Raw genomic sequence first — 19,369 nt, forward strand, 5'->3', positions numbered from 1 at the left:
TAGAGCCACAACATTATACTGATAAGCCATAGACTAGTGCTCCTTTTAAGCAAAGCTTCTCATTGGAATCAGTGCAATGATCCTACTGAACATTGATATGGGCAAGGGGGGCAGGTTTTTAAAAAGAGGTGCAGAGTAAGAAAGAAATGCATGAGGTTTATAAATGCCATCTGAATCCAGAGTGCAACTGGGATCAAGCAGTACAATGTAGGACAAAGGCTATTGTACAGCAATTGCAACACTGTTCCTGGAGGATAACAGCTTCTGTCAAATATTATAGCTTGACACAGAACAGTAGGCACAATTACACATCAAATTATTCCTAATGAGATAATTAAAGATCTTTTGAAGATAACACTTCAAGAGCAAACATGAAGCAAGTTATAACTGTCTCTTGAAACCAAAAGTGCTACAGTGTTGAAATTCATTACTTTCTTCAATAATATATGTGGCCTTAACTTTATATGAAGGGCTCATTAAATTTTGGGTCTGTATTTGTGCTGGCTGTCTCTCAGTAGAGCTACCAAGTGTTGGACTCTGTCATTAACATTCACACCTGACAACCATTGATAGTAAGAACATTTCCATGTTGAGAGCATTTCCATGTATTAATTCTAAGAATAATCAGTGGTTTAGATACGGAGAAACACTTTATCCAATTTATATTACAAAAGCTAACATCCAGAAATTTACATATTGCAGAGTGAATAAATATATCATTCACAACAAAAAAACTAATAAAACATGGAATAATCAACAGAATCTCTCAAAAATTGAACAATTGACTACTAAATATTTTTGCACTAACTGTGGGTGGCATGAGCTTCAGGGGAACTTGCTTAGATTTTGATCAATTTTGGGTGGGACTCAGGTCTTCATGCCGGTGGTTAAAGGCCCAAAAACAAGCTATAACCAATTTTTACCCCGAACTGGGGTATAGCAACAGCCAACACAATGCCTTGAGATTATGCTACACTAAATCAATAGTTTTTGTTGAAAGAGAGATATCAAGTTGCCAATATCTGTTTTGCAGCAGTTTCTGATTATTGGTAATTCAATAACTGTTCAGCCTAATTTTACAAGATAAATAAAAGAGGAATTCTTCACACTCACAATGGAAAGAAAGTAATTTAATCGATACATATATTGTTAATAATCTATCATAAAAACGCAACCAATTGTCCTGATATTTTGAGTAAGGCTGAGATCAGGACATTTCTACCTCTCAGAGATAGGCCTAGAAATTCAATGAGGCATGACATATTTTACAGGTGTAAAGGTGAAGCAGCAGCTGAAGATGATTGGGCTGAGGACACTACCCTGAGGGACTCCTGCAGTGATGTCCTGAAGCTGAGATGACTGACCTCCAACAACCACAACCAACTTCCTTTGTGCTAGGTATGACTCGAACCAGTGGATAGTTTTCCCCCTGATTCCACTTTTGCTAGGGCTCCTTGATGCCACACTCAATCAAATGCAGCCTTGATGTCAAGGGCAGTCACTCAACTCACCTCAAGAGTTCAGCTCTTTTATCCATGTTTGAACCAAGGCTGCAATGAGGTCAGGAGCTGAGTGGCCCTGGCGGAACCCAAATTGACATCAGTTAGCAGGTTATTGTTAAGTAAGTGCCGCTTTATAGCACTGTTGGTGACTCCTTCCATTACTTTACTGATGATCAAGAATAGGCTGATGGGGTGCTAATTGGCCAGTTTGGATTTGTCCTGCTTTTTGTGTACAAGACATACCTGGACAATTTTCCACATAGCTGGGTAGATGCCAGTGTTTTGGCTGTAGTGGAACAGGTTAACTAGGGGCACGGCAAGTTCTGGAGCACAAGTCTTCAGTACTATTGCCGGAATATTGTCAGGGCTCATAACCTTTGCAGTATACAGTGCCTTCATTTCTTGATATCACGTGGAGTGAATCGAATTGGCTGAAGACTGGCATCTGTGATGCTGGGGACCTCCAAAGGAGGCCGAGATTGATCATTCACTTGGCACTTCTGGCTGAAGATTGTAGACTGAAGAAATGCTTCAGCCTTACCTTTTGCACTGATGTGCTGGGCTCCCCCACCATTGAGGATGGGGATATTTGTGGAACCTCCTCTTCCAGTAAGTTGTTTAATTGTCCACCACCATTCACGCCTGGGTATGGCAGGACTACAGAACTTAGATCTGATCCGTTGGCTCTGGGATTGCTTAGCTCTGTCTATCAATTACTGCTTATGCTCTTTGTCATACTTGTAGTTCTGTGTTATAGCGTCACCAGGTTGACACCTCGTTTTTAGGTATGCCTGGTGCTGCTCCTAACATGCCGTCCTGCACTCCAGAACCAGGGTTGATCCCCTGGCTTGATGGTAATGGTAGATTGGGGGATATGCTGGGCCATGAGGTTACAGATTGTGTTCGAATTCAATTCTGCTGCTGCTGATGGCTCACCGCACCTCATGGATGCCCAGTCTTGAGCTGCTAGATCTGTTCAAAATCTATCCCATTTAGCACAATGGTAGTGCCACACAACACGATGGAGGGTATCCTCAATGTGACGGCGGGACTTTGTCTCCACAATGACTGCGATGGGCACTCCTGCCGATACTGTCATGGACAGATGCATCTGCAGGTTGGTGACGATGAGGTCAAGTATATCATTCCTCTTCTTGGTTCCCTCACCACCTGCCGCAGACCCAGTCTAGCAGCTATGTCCTTTAGGACTCGGCCAGCTCGGTCAGTAGTGGTGCTACCGAGCTACTCTTGGTGATGGACATTGAAGTCCCCCCGCCCAGAATACATTCTGCACCCTTGCCACCCTCAGTGCTTCCTCCAAGTGATGTTCAGCTTGGAGGAGCACTGATTCATCAGTTGAGGGTGGGCAGTATGTGGTAATCATCAGGGGGTTTCCTTGCCCATGTTTGGCCTGATGCCATGAGATTCATGGGGTCCGGAGTCAATGTTGAGGACTCCCAGGGTAACACATTCCTGACTGGATACAACTGTGTCGCCATCTTTCCAGGGGTGGTGATGGTGGTGTCTGGGACATTATCTGTAAAGTATGATTCCGTGAGGATGACAATGTCAGGCTGTTGCTTGACTAGTCTGAGAGACTTTGCAGGGTCAACAGGGCTGAGTTTGTTGTCGTTTCTGGTGCATAGGTCGATGTCAGGTGGTCTGTCCAGTTTCATTCCTTTTTTGAGAATTTGTAGCGATTTGATACAATTGAGTAGCTTGCTAGGCCATTTCAGAAGGCATTTAAGCCAAACTAGGTAAGGATGGCAGATTTCCTTCCCTAAAGGACATTAGTGAACCAGATGGGTTTTTATGACAATCGACAATGGTTTCAAGGTCATCATTAGGCTTTTAATTCCAGATTTTTATTCAATTCAAATTCCACCACCTGCCATGGAGGGATTCGAACCTGGGTCCTCAGAGCATTAATCTGGCTCTCTGGATTACTAGTCCAGTGACAAAACCATAACACCTTCCACATGCATTAAATGCAGATAAATTTGCTGGTGTGTTACTAACCATCTCCAAACATCTTTTAGTTTCCCCAATTACAGCAAACCAACTTCGCCCTTATCTTACATCTTGTTTATTGCATGAGTAATGTATGACTGCTTTTAGATATCAACTTGGCAAACACTGGCAAGAACCACTTGAGAAAGGTTCATCAGGATCCTGGTCAGGAATCTTTAGTAACAGGTACAAAACAGTTCACTTTTTGTTCATCTTATAACCTGTGCTTTTGAATGCAGCAAAAAAAGCACAAAATGATATCCAAATTACTCTACAATGATCGGATTCCCTCTGCTTGGCTTTCATTTTTATTACATGATCATAGATTTTACTGCCAACCAATTTAATAGATTTTAGCTCCAGTAGTAAATAACACAGGTACTACCCAGTGTCAGCACAACAAACTCAGCTGAATCTCATATACTGCTACTGTGAGAAGAGTGAAGGTAAAGTTAATACTCACAAGAACTCGGCCAGTGAGAGTTTGGGCAGATATCATGACCCCTGCCCAGTCTTTTACAGAAGTCATCCAGCCCACCTCCCCTTGTGGTATTTCTTCCTTTTCGTCCAGGTCTTGGAGGGCATCATCTGGCTGGTTAGCTGCGCCGACACCGATTTTCTGCGCATCCTGAAAGAAACAAGCAGGAAAGTATAGTCTTAGTTTCCGCCAGCAAGATGACAGGATGGAGGATACATTTATAAAGAATGCAAATTTTTCTTGCTGTAATGCTCATATTAATAGTAATCAAAAGGGAATGTAACTAAAAATCAAGACAGATCCTCATCTCATACAAGTGCTTTGCTAAAGCTTAGATCTGCCTTCATATATCTCAGTAAACCAAAAAAGCAACAGCAAAGACAGCAGCCTGCAGCACAAACCAGGTGTGGTTAGGGTGGCAGAATTCAGATTGATGCTTAATCTTCATACAATGAATTCCAGGACCTCAACAATGGTGTCAGTGAGCGGAACAGTTATCAGGTTATTTCCTCACTGTTAATGCAAGTTTCCCAAGTGCTACACGATCCCATCCACTACCATACCTGGGAAGCCCCAAGTCACAGGAAGTAATTTTAGCTCTATCTGCTTAGCAGAAAGTGAACAGTTGGGGAACAACAATTGCCCAGATTACATGCCTGGTTTCCAGAGATGGAAGAAAGGGCACCTGCTCAATTCCAGTGGGGTCTTGTATATATGCACATTGGGTCCTGGTGATATTAACTCAAGACTTGAGCTGGAAATCCACTGCCACCTTCCTGCCAGGCTGAACCAGGCTGGAAGAGGATTAGCCCCGAAAGGGGTTGAAAAAGAATAAGTTTTTCTTCATTCTTTTGTGGGGCCAGGAAATTAGACCTCTTCTGCCTTGGGCTGCTCCTTTTTACCTTAACAAAAAACTCCCACCACGCAATGCCCCTGTCATTCAATCCCACCAACCATGTGCCCATGACCGGTCTCTGGGCATCATAATTTTCTGCCACTTCCCAATGTCTTCCAACCTGTTCCAGACCAGAAATTGCCCAACAAGATTTAAATGAGCTGGGAGTTAAAATAGCCCAGCCATCACCACCCATACAACCAAGGTTAAAATTGGGGCTATAGTTTCTAAGCCAAAAGAAATGATGAGGTCCACAGTCATGATCTAAGACAGAATTCATAAAACCCTCCAGTTTATACTAGTGAGCTTCTGCACTAAGAACTCAAAATATGTCAAAAATATCTGCATGCACGCATACATGCTATGTGCTCACAGTTGCACACGAACAGATTTATTTTGGCACCCCCATGGCGATAGACAGCAGGAGAGGAGACAGGACAAACTGGGGACAGTAGAAGGAATTCATCAGTCAGCGTGCATGGTCAGCAAGCTTACACTGGCAGACATCCAGATCCGGGTGACATGTGGCCTATTCCTGGCACAGGCATTGTTGTGATTCGCAACTTGGAAAGTTAATGTTGCAAAATGGAAGATGGGTCTCTGGGATGAACTCAAACCTTTTCCTGTCGCTATGAACAGTATGAAAAGGTCTCCTAAACCTTTATTTTGTTGTTAGTTTCAGCCTGTGTTTTTAAGTCGGCTTAATATAAGCCTGCCAAAAATAGACTCCTATTTACAGAATTGCTTCATCAACAATATAGCACACAGTCTTCTTACAGTTAATTCTCTTCAATCCTACTTCCTGATAAACTTCCCCCTTTTGGTTATAAAAGCCCCATGAATTGACAATCTTCCTGGATGCCAACTGATCCTAAGTGACAAAATGAGTCTACTTATCAAAAGTTACTACTTAAAAAGTATGTGGAAAGGAAACTACAGTTCAGGCATCTGGCTTGGAGTTAGTTGTTAATGTTTTGCTACAGGGATCAGTGTTGGGGCCATTTCTGTTTCTAATATTTAAGTGACTTAGATAGTAAGTCAGTTCAATAATACCTAAAAGGAGAGGGAGAAGGGAGAGGATGGCAGAGCAAGCAGCAGAGAGAAAGTTGGGACATGGGAGGGAAAAGAAAGAGACGAAGGCTTGAAAATCTATGGTGTTAGCCATCAACATTTTGCACAGGTTAAAATCTTATAGTAACTACACTTCAAATGTACTTCATTGTATGTAAAGTGCTATGGGACGTCTTGAGGTTATGAAAGGTACTATATAGTTATCACTCTTCCTTTAGTTGACCAAACTGTCAGTTGCTCATCACACCATTTTCCTTGCCCATTCTTGGTTCTAATACATTTTATCAAGTAAACTGATTTGAAAACCACTATTTCATTTTGTCATACGAGCTTACAGAAAATTCAACCAATCTAAAGCTCTTAACATTTCTCAATACTTGTCACATTTTGAAGACTACAATTTTGCTGGAGTAGCATATTCTAAATCAGCAAAGTGGTGGATCACTCCCAATAGATCACATAACCTCAGCCAATGTTAATGGAAAAATGCATATAGCCTAACGCTAATGTTTCTATACCTTATACAACCAAGGAGTACTATCATGGTGAAACCTGAGAGATACAAGCAGTTCAGTGATGACTAAATATGCTACAAATAATGAAACAAACAGGGTATCTCTGGGGAGCCCCACAGAAATCTGATTTTCTCTTGAGGAATGGAGCTCTGTACCATTCATGTAAATAAATCAAAATTTTACCCAATGGCTTTCTCCCAAACAGTTAGCCTCATGGGACGTGTTATTCAATTGCTCACAGCAATGAGAACAACAGATTATACTTTCAGCCTTTGAAATTTGCCCCCCGCCCCAACCTTATCCAGTAATTTTCCCACTAGTACCTTACTGGTCTTCAGGATATATTATTATGCCCAAAACTGTCCCCACATCACTTCCCTGAATAAACAAATATACACTCGTTAAACAGCCAGCAGTTCGTCGTGAGCTGCTACATAAATGCTTTGACTAATCAGAAAGCAAAAACTGGTGCAGTGTTAGAAGCCAACCACTCATTAAGAATTTAGTGCTGACAACATTCAGTCACTTTAACAAAGCAAAGAGTTATCGAAGGAAAATAATTTAAATGCAGATACAGGAAGGGGTTTATTAAAGATTTCCAGCCCGAGACCTAAGGAGTACAGGGATTCATTTTATATTCTACAAGATCTTTCTATCATTACCAATTTCCAAATCATTTCTGCACTTTCAACCTCTCAACTGGCACAATCCACTTGCCTCATAAACATGCAACAGTCAATCTGCTCAACCAGTCTCTCTTGTCTAGCTTTTATGCCCCTGCCCACCATCAAAGCTTCACTCTCTCCCACCTTTCCCATGGTGTGGCCCACATCTTCACTCCCTCAAATCAAATGTCTGCAAATTTCAAAACATCTGGAGCACAACTGGTTTTGCCATCCATCCATAGACCATATCCAGCTCTATTGCACACCACCCCTGACCCCACCTCAGCTCTGCCAAACTGCTCCCTGCTCCAAGATGGCCTTTATTATGGCTCGAGTTTCAATGCAGGGGGATGCGATATTGTTCCACCTGAAGTCAGGATCGAGCATTCATAGATTAGGCATAATGAGTGAAATATAAACTAAAGCTCTCTTTACTCACCCACCAATAACCCCTGCCACCCCACCTCCCCCCCACCCTACCTGAGTGAGTGGTTTGCCAGCACTCTCAAATTCGGTAATCGTGACTATTAATTTATTGGGTTGGAACCCTGTTCCAATTCAAGTGTCATACCACAGTGCAGCACATTGAGAACACAATTCACTACGTTAAAGGACTGTCCCATGGTAGCTTTTAAAACAATGATCCTCAAATGAATATTGACAGAGGCCTATAAATACACTTTTAACATTTATCTTTCATAACATTTAATATTTACATTGGGACAAATTTCACATTATGCTTCGCATTTCACAATATTAGTGTTTTATAAAAATTGTTTTTCTCTTCATGAAAGATTCTTCAGCAAATTCAAGCTTCTTAACTAATGTATTACCTACTCAGCTTGGCTAATTCATGCATCAGGCACTTTAAGAGACTGAATATCTATTGGGAATGTTATGCTCTGGTAGTCTGAGTATAAATTTTATAAGAGCAGGAACATTATAACATGCAATGCTCAAAACCTTATTCTGCTGCTCTGGTGCAACTATGTGTGACTAAGTCACAAGCTCTAATTAGGCTTGCAGAGATCTATTAGAGGTCAGTCCCTCTTGGGCACATACTAAGCTTCATTAGAAGATGGAGAACAATTGTCTCTGAAGATCAGCAACAGAAGGAAATGACCAGCATTTTTTAAAAAGATTATTTTACGGCCAGTGAGTCAGTGATTATGTTATTGGAAAGCAGGATGCTGTTGAAGATATGGGAGTGTGGAAGGACTATACAACTCCAGTGAAAAACTTTAGAAAGATGTTTGAGAGAGATCTGGTCATAGACAGCAGAGCAAACACTGGGAAAATAACCGAATGTCATTATTCACTGCAAGTTTATATCAAGGTTGTTTCCTATGCATACAGCAACTAGGTAGATGAATCTGTGCATGACTCACATGGAAAATGAATGATTCTCTACCGAAGGATGTCAATTAGGCATTCTACAATCTGGGTAGAATTGTAGAATGATAATGAGGGCCAAGAAACATAACATTTAAAGAAAAGACTAAACTAATGTGCATCTTTTTTAAAAATTCAACCACCTCTGCTATAGTGCCCAACTGAAACCAAGGGTGCTGCTTGAATCAACATATTTAAATTCACAACTTTTATTCAGCATTTTCCTCCCACTAGTCATCTGCCCTAACATCTGACTAGATGTCATATTTTGTTTTATATTGCCTATTGTGAAATGTTATTGCATTAAAGGTGCTAAATAAATATAAGAATCTGAAATGCAGTTCAGGCTCCTAAGTTTAGGAAGGACATGACCGCTTCGAGAGGGTATAGAGAGATTTACTAGAATGGTTCCAGGGATGGGGGATTACCATTACATGGATAGTCTGGAGAAGCTGGGGAAGCGAAGTGCTCCTTAGAACATTGAAAGCCAAGAGAAGTTTTGCTAGAGGTATTTAAAAGCGTGGAAGATTTAGATAGGGTAAATAAAGAGAAGCTTTTCAATAATAAAAACAGAAAATGCTGGTAAAACTCAGTAGGTCTGGCAGAATCTGTGGAGAGAGAAACAGAGTTATGCTTCGCGTCCATATGACTCAATTAAGGTGATTGGCTAAAGGAACAGAGGCAGTTGAGGAAAAGCTTTTTATCTGTAAAGAGGGATTAGGATTTGAAATGGAAAGCACTTCCTGATAGGATGGTGGAAACAGATTCAATATTAGCCTTCAAAGCGGAAATGAGTAAGTATTTGAAGGAAAAGAAATTGCAGGAATGTGGAGGAAAGAGCCAGGGAGTCAGATTAACTGGATTGCTCTTTGAAAGCGTCGGTGCAGCCTCAATGGGCCAGATGGCCTTCTTCTGCCCTGTACTATTCTATGGTTCAAAAATACCAGAATGCAGATCTAAGGTTCTCACTCTGCATTCCAATGACATTTAGGATTTAAATTAATTGTATGAAGTGTGTCAGAATACTACAATACCTCATCAGTGACAAAGAACTGAATGGGTTAGAAACAAGATAATTAATTTAGTTGCCTTTTTCAGTGATTCCCCAATGCATGGAAAGACCACTCTGAACTATGAGCATAATATAGTGGAAGATGCGTTTGTTAATTGCTGTTTCATATAAAGGGAGTGCTTGGGGCATTTGAAATTGATTGGTTGCTTATCTATACTTTAGAAATTCTGATTGAGTTGTATAAATTAAACAAATAAGTCTGGAAGGCAAGTACAATTAAGTTGCACCAATCCATTTATGTGCACGCACTCAAGGATCCACTTGACTGCTTTGCTGAAGAGCTCCAATCTATTCACAAGTATGATTCACATCTTCCCGCAGCTCATCACTTTAGTTCCCCTTCCCATTCTGCCCCTTCCACCTTTTGCCTCCTAAATGTTACAACCAAGCTCAATGCAAACTGCAAGAACAGTAATTCACCTTTCAACTGCGGCATTCCATAGCCTCTAATCTGTGTATTAACTTATGTTGTTTCCCTCACTCTCTTGGTTGTCTATCCAATTCATCTTCCACTTCATTCCCCTCCAGTTTTAAGCATTTAAAAAAAAAATCAAATCCTACCACAGCCTTCCTTAGCTGATTTCAGAGGTGTTTGGCAAATCAGTCACCAAATTAGTGTTTGCTGTCCTAATGGATTTAAAAAGCAGTGTGGGGGAGGGGTAAGGTGTGCTTGTGTCACAAGAATTGTTAAATATAATTTCTAACCTCAGCTGGTACAATCTAAAGCAGTCCTCACCATAAGCCCTGGAGAATCACCTTCTTTCTGATCTAATTGAATGCAAACTGTATAGTGTGCATTCTAGGGAATAATTTGCAAAACTCTGCCCCTAACTTCAAACCTTGCTAGGCAAAAGTGCAGGCCCTAGACAGAACTGTAATACTAGATATGTGGCCTGTGCTCCTGTCTAGCAAAGCCCCACACTAGAGGCAGAGCCTTGCAAAATCACCAGGTGTCTAGATGGCTACGCTCAATCAACTTTGATAGAAACTACGCTGGTCATATTTAACTTAGCATTGAAATGTTTAAAGAAGATTAGGTCTGAGCATCACAAATGCTTTAAAAAAAGCAGTTCTGTATTCTCCACCAACATATTAATCTGTCTCAACACCTTATAAGACATTTTAATATGAACTTCAATCAGAGGCTGTGCAATGCTTACAGAAGTTTACTTACAATTTTCTGACAGTAATTAAAGGTATGTACAAAAGTCCTTCTCCTAGCACTGACATTTAAACATTCAGAGATCCATGCTCTTGAAATAATAAACAGGAACATCTTGTGCTTATATAATGTATTTAATGTAAAAAAAAATGTCAACAGGTTCTACATAGCTGAGAAATTGAGTAACTGCATAGCTTTTATAGGATTAGGAAATATGACTAAACTCTTCCACCATTAGTATTTTAGAAGATTTCAGAATTCCAGCATCCACAGTGTTTTGCTTTTGTCTTCTCCTGGTAGGTTTAATAAATTCCCAAGAGATTGCAAGAACCTTCAGAATATTTCTTGAACCTGTGTTGACACCGCACTGGAATTATACTCCATTTGACACTGAACCCAAACAGTGAAACACCAATTTTACCAGGGACTTCTTCATCAATACTCTGGAATTAAGCGCCACACTGACTCTGGAGCTATACTGCAAGCTAAACCAGTTTCCAAGTGGAAAAGCAAAATACTGCAGGTGCTGGAAACTGAATTGAATTCAGAAAATGCTAGAACAAAAGGAAAAACCTGTCCTACGGTGGAAGGCAGGGGATATTAAATGACAAAAGGAGTAATGATGCAAGATAAAAGGGTGATGATCAAGGGACAGAAAACAAAAGATGGGTCAAGAGGAGGTTGTCAAGGAGATATAATAATGTTCTTGGAAATTATTTTAAAATAGAGTTCTAGAGGGGTCTGTGTATGTCTTAATTGGATTAATGCCAGCTAGTCTGGGTGCTTTGATGTATAGTAGTTTTGAGATGTTAATTAATAAATGTAAGGAGGGCAGAAGGTAAAGTGTAAATTTGCATTTGTTAAAAGAAACCATTCAAGACTGGGGGTGAAATCTTACTCCTGGCTAGAAGACGCCAAGCAATGTGTTGTTTTTTTCAGCTTACTAATAAAATTGGTGGGATGAAAGGAGGTTAATGTTAGAAGAGGTGAAGTTAAAAGCCTAGTAATACAATGGAATATTTACATTCAAAGAGAAAGATATGTATGAGGAATAAAGGAGATTGTGTGTAAAGGAGAGGCATTTTAAGATTCAACAAGTGTGAGAAGCCTCCAGCCTGTAAGCCTCAAGTCTGTATTCAAGGACCCAGAGCTGAAAGAAACTCATTTTAAATGCAACTGTCCAGTGTGTGCTTTGCCAGAGGTCTGTTAAATCTATGAGTTTTACTGTTGCCTTACCAGGGATGCAATTGAGAGTCAGATTAATTAGGGGATTTTTTGTAGTTATTATAGTAGTAATTTTGCAGACATACGTATGTGTTCACAATCTTTCTTGTATTAATAAATGTTTAAGTTAGTTTTATAAAAAGCCTCTTGAGACTCGGTGGACTTATTACTGCTGAATTCAAAGCCTGCATCTCGAAATGTACAAACTGCAAATATGGATTATGACAGTTGTTTGAAGTTTCCCTCTGGGATTTGAACACCTCAGCCTTTACCATTGGCTGTGTCATAATAAGGTGTTTATGGGAATAGCGGAATCATTACCAACAAATGCTGCCGAAAAAATGTTTGAATTTATTGATGTACGTACAACACATATTGGAGTCTGTAAATCAGAAAATGGAACAAAAGGATTTGAGAAGAGGAATTTTTTTTTACTTCAGGTTATTTATTGTTTGCACTGCTTGTGAATCTGTTGCTGATAAAATAAATATGACTTTTAACTAGAAGTGGATCCTGTCCTTCAGATAACCATTGCTGGCTCTTAAATCACACTAATGAAATGGCATCACTATGGTAACTGGGTATTCACAGCACATGTTCACATATGGGATATCATGACAAGAATAACTTGTGTGATCTTATGATCTAGATGAAGATTGGATTCATGTAGTGACTGTTTTCATTACTTGTAAAAGAGAGCAAATTGATTCACATTAGAAATGTCATTATTAGTGCTGCTTTTTAAAAAATAAATGGATCACACAAGCAGACATAGGCTGTGGGAGCAGAAGGAGGTCCTAAATTAACCCAGCTAGCCCACCAGTGGGAGCTAATGAGGTATTAACAACACATCATCTGACTGGTGCAAGGCTGAGTTACCCTGCAAGCATAAAACATTAAGTATATACTTTCAGTACATAAGTTAAGAAAGCTAGAAGATTGAGTTCATTTCTGCATTACACCAAGACCACAAAGCCACATATTGTATCTGTGTACAAAGAATCAAACAAAATGACTCGACTCAATTATCCCCAATTACTTTGGCATCAATATAAGGTCTCTATGAAAACTTATGGAATAAGATAGGGGGAGTCCATCAACTGAGTGAAGTGGTTCGATTTACAGATGCTATTCCTTCCCTTAAAGACGTGCACGGATGGTTTAGTAAAAGAAGTTTTGTGCATTAAAGGCAATTTTCTTAATCTTTCACTGGTTTAATTACAATGCAATGATATCTATCTCATTATTATTGTGACATCCCGGTCCAAGACCATGAAGGCAGAATGACTTTACGCCTCTGCATTCTTAATCTCAAGCCACTATGTGAAACTATAGGGAAGCAGAGAGAGAGAGAGAGAGAGAGAGAGACAGACAGCAAGTCATACGTCAGCCATTCACACAAGTATTTCAGGAAAGGCTTGGAAATCTATTACCCACACAACATATTTATCATGGTTGTTGTGGCTAGAGAAAGAGGAGAGTCTAGGCATCAAGTCCAGAAAAGGTCTTAAACACATCCTTGGAGAGGTAAGCAACATCACTTAAAAATAAAAAGATCTCTTCATTATCACATTGCTGTTTATGGGATCTTGCTGTAAACAAATTGGCAGCCACATTTCCTACATTACAACAGTGACTACATTTCAAAAAGCATATAATTGGCCATAATCCATTTTGGGATGTCCTGAGGTGGTGAAGGGTGTTATATAAAGGCAAGGCTTTCTTTCTTTACAAGGCCACTTAGTTTTGTGTTTAATCACTATCAATTTAAGAAAAATGGCTTCATCAGTTTTGTTGCTTCCTTAATGTAAAATCAGAAATTGCACAAGCATATGCAATTTCAATGTCTTCAAATAAAATGTGACATACATGTCACTGAAAATCTTTAAAGCTAAACCCCTTATTGATTTAGAAAAATAAAACTACCAGTACACCTCTGTGCCAGACAATGCACAGCAGACCTGTCAGAGTGGTAATTTAATAAATCATCGACCCAAGCAGCTAAACAACAGGCAACACGCAGTCACTATTTTGAGCAAGTATGTGGATTGCACTGTGCAGTGCACAGCAATAACACTACTATGCGTCACAATATTGCCAAACATGAGCATCCTAAAAATGAACTGCCAGTCACCTGCGGAGCTCATTGAAGTTATATATTACTGTAAAGGGTTGGGAGTTTTTAAAACAGCAAAGCCACCTTCAGACTATGGTTATGGTCCTCAGTCTGGAATAACTCACCCTGACAGCACAGCCCCTTTCAAATAAAAATAACTAATCACACAAAGTAATTCTCACTCTCACTGTTAGGCCATTAGAATGGCAATTGGACCATTAGAATTGCAGCCATCCAATGAAACAGGCATGTTGCATTAATACAGAATACAGGATTCAAATCTTATGAATATTACTTTTTGTCACCATAAAGAGTGCAATATTCCCAAAGAAAATTTGGTATATATCCTGATATAGATTACTTAAGTGGTAGAAATGCAACTAAAATTTTTTTTAAAGCTTCAAAAATTATTCTTGAACATGAAAAAAATTACATTTATTCATTTTGAAAAAATACTGAACTTTACTCGTCAAGATAGTTGTTTAGATCATACAAGCTTCATTCCTCTACAATCTATCTGCACTCAGTCCAGCTATGCTCTCCTTTCTGTTGAGAGGCTTTTATTCTGCCTACAATGGTGCAAGCATTGCCGCTCACATGAGAGCACTTGTGCTATGAACAATATCAGAGTATCTGCATATTTATTTTTTAACTTTGGGGCACTGTTCATAATTATACAGGACCTCAAATGATATTTGGGGAATGGAGCAGCATTACGTTTATAGGCATTTCATAAGCATTTTGAGCAGGATTTTGCAGTCAGCAGCAAATCAACAGTGCTCACCATTCACCTCAATAAAGCTTCCCATGATAGAAACATAGAAAATAGGAATAGGAGGTCATTTGGTCCTTCGAGCCTACTGCCTGCGCCATTCAATATGATCATGGCTGATCCTCTATCTCAACACCATACTCCCACTCTCTCCCCCTACCCCTTGTCGCCTTTAGAGTCCAGAAATCTATTTCCTTCTTAAATATATTCAGTGACTTGGTCTCCACAGCCTTCTGCGGTAGAGAATTCCATAGGTTCACCACCCTCTGAGTGAAGAAGTTTTTCCTCATCACAGTATTAAATGGCCTACCCCATTTCCTGAGACTGTGGCCCTTTGTTCTAGACCCCCCCCAGCCAAAGGAAACATCATCCCTGCATCCAGTCAGTCCATCCCTGTCAGGATTTTATACGTTTCAACGAGATCCCCTCCCATTCTTCTAATATCCACTGAATACAGGCCTAGTCGGCCCAACCTCTCCTCATACAACAATCCTGCCATCCCAGGAATCAGTCTGGTGAATATTCACTTAACTCCTTCTTTGGCAAGTATATCCTTTCTTGGTTAAGGAGGCCAAAACTGCACACAATACTCCAGATGTGGTCTCACCAAGGTCCTGTACTGCTGTAGTGAGACATTCTTGCTCCTGTACTCAAGTCCTCTTGCAATGAAGGCCAACATACCATTTGCCTTCTTAATTCCTTGCTGCACCTGCATGCTTGCTTTCAGTGACTGGTGTATAAGGACTCCCAGGTCCCTTTGTACATCAACAATTCCCAATCTATCACCATTTAAATAATACGCTACCATTCTGATTTTCCTACTAAAGTGGAAAACTTCACACTTCTCCACGTTATACTGCATCTGCCTTGTATTTGCCCACTCTCAACTTGTCTAAATTGCCTTGAAGCCTCATAACACCTTCCTCATTGCTCACATTCCCATCAAGCTTTGTGTCGTCAGCAAACTTGGAAATATTACATTTGGTTCCCTTATCCAAATCATTGATGTGTATATATTGTGAATAGCTGGGGCCTAAGCACTAATCCCTGCAGTACCCCACTAGTCACTGCTTGCCACTCTGTAAAAGACCCGTTTACTCCTACTCTGTTTCCTGCCTGCTAACCAATTCTCAATCTATGCAAATATATTACCCCCCAGTCCCATGCACTTGAATTTTGCAAACTAATCTCTTGGCCAGGATTTTCCCGTCGGCGATTTGGGGGCGGGACCCGCTCGCCGACAGGAAAATGACGCAGGATGACGTCGGGAGGAACCCCCGACATCATCCTGGTCCCTTTAAATTTTCAGGAAGGCGGGCGGACAGCGAAATCAGCTGTCTGCCCACCAACCAGTCGATGGCCAATTAAGGCCATTGACAGGCTAATTAAGATTGTTAAAGACCTGCCTGTCCAACCTTAAGGCTGGCGGGCAGGCCAGGAGCCCCAGCGGGCTTCTGATAAAGCATGAAACCTCATCCACTGGCGGGATGAGGTTTCATGTCCGTTTTTAAAAAGTGTCATAAAGTTAATGTGCTTCTTATTAACATGTCCCATCTCGTGTAACATTGTCACATGAGGGGGACATGTTAATAATTTTAATATTTTTCTAGTTTTGGTGTTTTTTTTACCTGTCACTGATCTCCCTGAGACAGCACTTGGTCTCAGGGAGCAGTGCGCTCTTTCACATGCATGAGCGAAAGAGCGCACTTTGACAGCCGGGGAATCCCTCCCACCCCCCCCCACCCCAAGCACAGGAAGCGCACAGCGCTTCCCGTCGGGCAGGCCGCTGGGTGGGCCTTAATTGGCCCGCCCACTCAAAATGGCGGCGGGCCCTGTTTCGGTGGCGGGGGTCGGCTGTCTGCCCGCCGCCGAGCCGGTGGAGCCCGCACACCCACCAAGGGCAAAATTCTGCCCCTTATGTGGGACTTTATCAAAAGCTTTCTGAAAATCCAAATACACCACATCCACTGGTTCTCCCTCATCTGTGATCTAGCAATCTCTGTACTGTGGATTTCCCCTTTCCCGGCAGCAATTTAAATCTGGTGCCAAGTCAAGGGAAGCAATGATATCAGTTAGCAGGGTAAGCAACCAGTCACATGAAGGATTCTCATTGGCAGCAACACAGGAAGTTAAAAGCACTTATTATACTTTGCTTGGAATTTAAATTTTCAGGTAACAAAATAGATAATTATGATTGGATTAAGATAGAAGCTAAAATAGACAACCATTAAAAAAAAAGTTTTTTAAAAATCATACTTTGATATTCAACAAATATAAAAATTTTCTTTCAGGGTTAGTGAGTTAATAATCATTATTATTAATTAGTAATAATTACAAACTTAGTAGGTTGTTAAAAAGACTGTTACACCTTATACAACACGGTGCAATTTTTTCAAGGGTTTTTACAGAGAGAACAAAAGTATGAAAGTGGAAGATTTCATCAATTCACAGGTTGCTTAGGGACGGCACTCTGGGGAAGACCTCAACAGCGTACGTTCTGGAGGATTGAGAATCACTGACTGCAACTTTTGGATTTCCACATTATACTCCTGAAGTTGTTCTCAGTTTTGTTGGAATAATGACAGTGAACGCCGATAGTTTCACTGTTATTACCAGTGCAAAACCAGGCCGGTGTCCATATACTTTATTTCATATACTTTATTTTATTATTGCAACAACTAAATGCCAGGAACAAACAAAATTCAAAATTTTCCCAGTGGGAGACAGAGAAGGTATTTCAAACTGCAACAATCTCAAAAGCCATTAAGTATTTTCACAGCTTGCAACAGCAAATTCATACTTAGATGAAGCCATGTACAATCAGTAGACATTGTTATTGCACAGCAATGTGTGAAACATTTAAATTTTAAATTAGTACAATAAACAGCTTTATCCAACACACACACACACACACACACACACACACACACAAAGCAGCCTAGTACACATGTTCACTATGCTGGAAAAGCAAAAGTTAAAGTTTAAAATCAGGGGCTTACTTGGAATCTAAGCTAAAAAGCACTTGATCATGTAATGGATGGAATGCTAGCTCTAAACTCACACTGGCTCTCTTGGCTGGTATCCCATCTGCCACTCTCCATAAATGTGAGCTCATTGAAATCTCTGCTGCCCATATCTAACTTCCACCAAGTCCCATTCATCCATCACCCGTGTGCTCAGTGACCTGCACTGGCTCTAGCAATGCCTCAACTTGAAAATTCTCATTCTGGTTTTCAAATCCATCCACGGCCTCACCCTCCCTATCTCTGCACCATCCTACAACCAGCCAACCCCACGTACTCCCCAAAATCTCTGCACTCCTCCAATTTTGACCTCTTGAGCATCCCCAATTTTAATTGCTCCACCACTGGTGGCCATAACGTCAGCTGCCTAGGTCTTAAAACTCTAGAAATTTCCTCCTTAAACCTCTCAGCCTCACTACCTCTCCTTCCTCTTAAATTCAAAGCTCTAAACAAATGCAAGTTGTTTTTAGAAAACTTTTGATGTCTTGACTATAATAATAAATAAACCTCATTGTTCTGGCAAGGAAAGGGACCATACATTTTTTAGATGCTAAATTCTGCTTAATAAAACTCTTTTTTCTTTACATGCACACAGAGCACAGCCATCATACAGTACATTTAGCATCAGAGAGAGAGAAATCTTAACAAATAAGTTTGAAACTGAAGATTTTGAGGAATCTTTGAAATCACAAGACCTGCTACAAGCATGACCATGCTTCAAGCGGATTATTCAAAGTGAGCCCTGACATTAACTGAGTGATATTTCAGTCAGTAGGAAAAAACATCTGGCATTAGTACCTCCCACTATCCAATGAGGAATACGTAAAAGAAAAATAAAATCCTGCTTTCTCTCCACTCCAACATATCCCCTCAATAAAATCAAGGTTTTTTTTGTCTCAAGTACGTACATTTCATGAGCAGATCACTGACATGGGTTTTTGCAGGAAACAAACACTCTCAATCTAAACTGTCTGCCTTTTGCAGACAAGAAAATTTGAAACCATTCATATCCCTTGATATCATGAGTACAGTTATGTGAAAGAACAAGTGTTCAGTTTATACTGATCACAACAGCTCAGTGAAGGGGGAAAATCATTGCCATGTTTAACAACAGCTTCAGCTGGGAGGGCTAAGTTGAGAAAGTATTGGCAACATGGAGCGTTCAGTACTTTACAAGAGAGCCATGTGGCAACACATACATATCATGTTGCACAAAGTCATTTGATATCTATTGTGCTTCTAACATAAAGAGTTCACTACCTCTACCTTCAGAGAACAGAAGTGAATCAATGACAGGCAGCATGACTCCCACTGTGACAGAATCTATGCAGCATTTTGTGAACCAGTCAATAATTCAGAGTCCTAAATCAGCGCAGTGCTTTCTTTCCTCAGCCTGAGAAATAACAAATAAAATTAAACAAAGGACGTGACAGTCATGTATAGAGTTACAATGGAATCTTGTGGTATAATTT

The 19,369-nt window shown here is 40.4% G+C and overlaps 1 protein-coding gene across 5 annotated transcripts in view; it reads right to left on the reverse strand.

The window, feature by feature from the left end:
- kcnma1a (potassium large conductance calcium-activated channel, subfamily M, alpha member 1a) overlaps positions 1-19,369 on the reverse strand; it is a 779,423-nt gene that overhangs the window by 603,956 nt on the left and 156,098 nt on the right. For all 5 annotated transcript variants that reach the window (XM_078530812.1, XM_078530811.1, XM_078530810.1 and 2 more), the window contains exon 2: positions 3,976-4,140. In XM_078530812.1, the coding sequence (XP_078386938.1) occupies positions 3,976-4,140 (165 nt within the window). The remainder of the gene's footprint in view (positions 1-3,975; positions 4,141-19,369) is intronic.

Source organism: Cetorhinus maximus, chromosome 27 (assembly GCF_964194155.1).
Source record: "Cetorhinus maximus chromosome 27, sCetMax3.hap1.1, whole genome shotgun sequence".
Lineage (NCBI taxonomy): Eukaryota > Metazoa > Chordata > Chondrichthyes > Lamniformes > Cetorhinidae > Cetorhinus > Cetorhinus maximus.